The 1103-nt window shown below is 58.7% G+C and overlaps 1 protein-coding gene across 1 annotated transcript in view; it reads left to right on the top strand.

Annotated features, from left to right (window-relative positions):
- Positions 1 to 884: 884 nt before the first annotated feature.
- The window catches only part of GORASP2 (golgi reassembly stacking protein 2), a 30278-nt gene continuing 30059 nt past the window's right edge, over positions 885 to 1103 (top strand). Inside the window, exon 1 of the mRNA XM_019554335.1 lies at positions 885 to 1051. Coding sequence (XP_019409880.1) covers positions 989 to 1051 — 63 coding nt within the window. The 5' untranslated portion in view covers positions 885 to 988. The remainder of the gene's footprint in view (positions 1052 to 1103) is intronic.

The following is a 1103-nucleotide window of genomic DNA, read 5'->3' as shown; positions in this document are numbered from 1 at the left end:
TACTTTAAATGTTGACATTTAATTTGATTTTTTTAAAGCCGTTTCTCTGCTTCTTACAGATCCATTTGAAATGATGGAAAGAGCCCAGGAGTCTGGAGGCTAGACTGAATGGGGAACCTTTCCTCTCTTCTGTTGCACCTGTGGAGAAAGGAATGCAACATTCCTAGGGCTGGAAGGAAAGAGTCCAAAACATAAGCGTGATTCTGTAGCTTTTTCGCATAAAAATTTTAACTATATTTGGTTAACATAAAAAACATAAAAAATGCATATATGAAACATCATTTCACAATACATGAAAATGTAACAACACATTTTGGAGTACAAGTCCCCATGGAAAGGCTGGTAGGGCCCTTGAAGCAGTGCACTGGGTTTGGGATTGCGGGCGGATGCCAGGGAGGGTGCAAGGGGGGATCACAGCCGTGCTCCTAGGCTCTCCCCAAGGCATTTGCTCCTGTGCAGGGTGGCCTGGCATGGCAGGCTTAGCTCTTGACCTGCGACAGTGCTGGCCCCACCCCCTGTGGTAGGGGGTGGTTAGGTGGAGGGGAGAAAGGGAGTTAGCCGTGTTAGTCACCAGGCAACAGCAGGGTTGCACCTTGCAGACTAAACAGAGCAGATTAACACAGAGGCACCACCAGCTTTGAGCCCTAGCTCCCTCCACCAGGTGCAGCAACTTCCTTGGGGCCGCCACGAGGGGGTGCAGCTGCGAGAGCGCCCGAGTGCCGGACTGTCCTGCCCCGGCCACTGTATAGCGTCATCCTGCCAGAAGGGCAGTGACGCTCCTTCCGGGCGCGCCGCGACCTCTCCCTCAGGCCTGAGGCAGGGTCCGCTCGGCCACGAGGGGGCGCTGTGGCGACAGCGCGCAGCTGCGGCCGGCGGCTCCCGGCATGCCCCGCGTTCCCTGCTGCCGAGCCGGGCGGGGGGCGAGCGAGGAAGAGCGAGTGCCACGTCCCCGTGCGGCGTCTTGTGAGGGGAGCAGCCCCCGCCCGCCATGGGGGCCTCGCAGAGCCTGGAGATCCCGGGCGGCGGCACCGAGGGCTACCACGTCCTGCGGGTACCGCTCGGGGCGGCCGAGCCCATCGGGGCCAAGACCCTGAGGGGCGACC

The sequence above is a fragment of the Crocodylus porosus genome, unplaced genomic scaffold (assembly GCF_001723895.1).
Source record: "Crocodylus porosus isolate Cpor-Errol unplaced genomic scaffold, CroPor_comp1, whole genome shotgun sequence".
NCBI lineage: Eukaryota > Metazoa > Chordata > Crocodylia > Crocodylidae > Crocodylus > Crocodylus porosus.
This window is presented reverse-complemented; position numbering and strand designations above follow the sequence as displayed.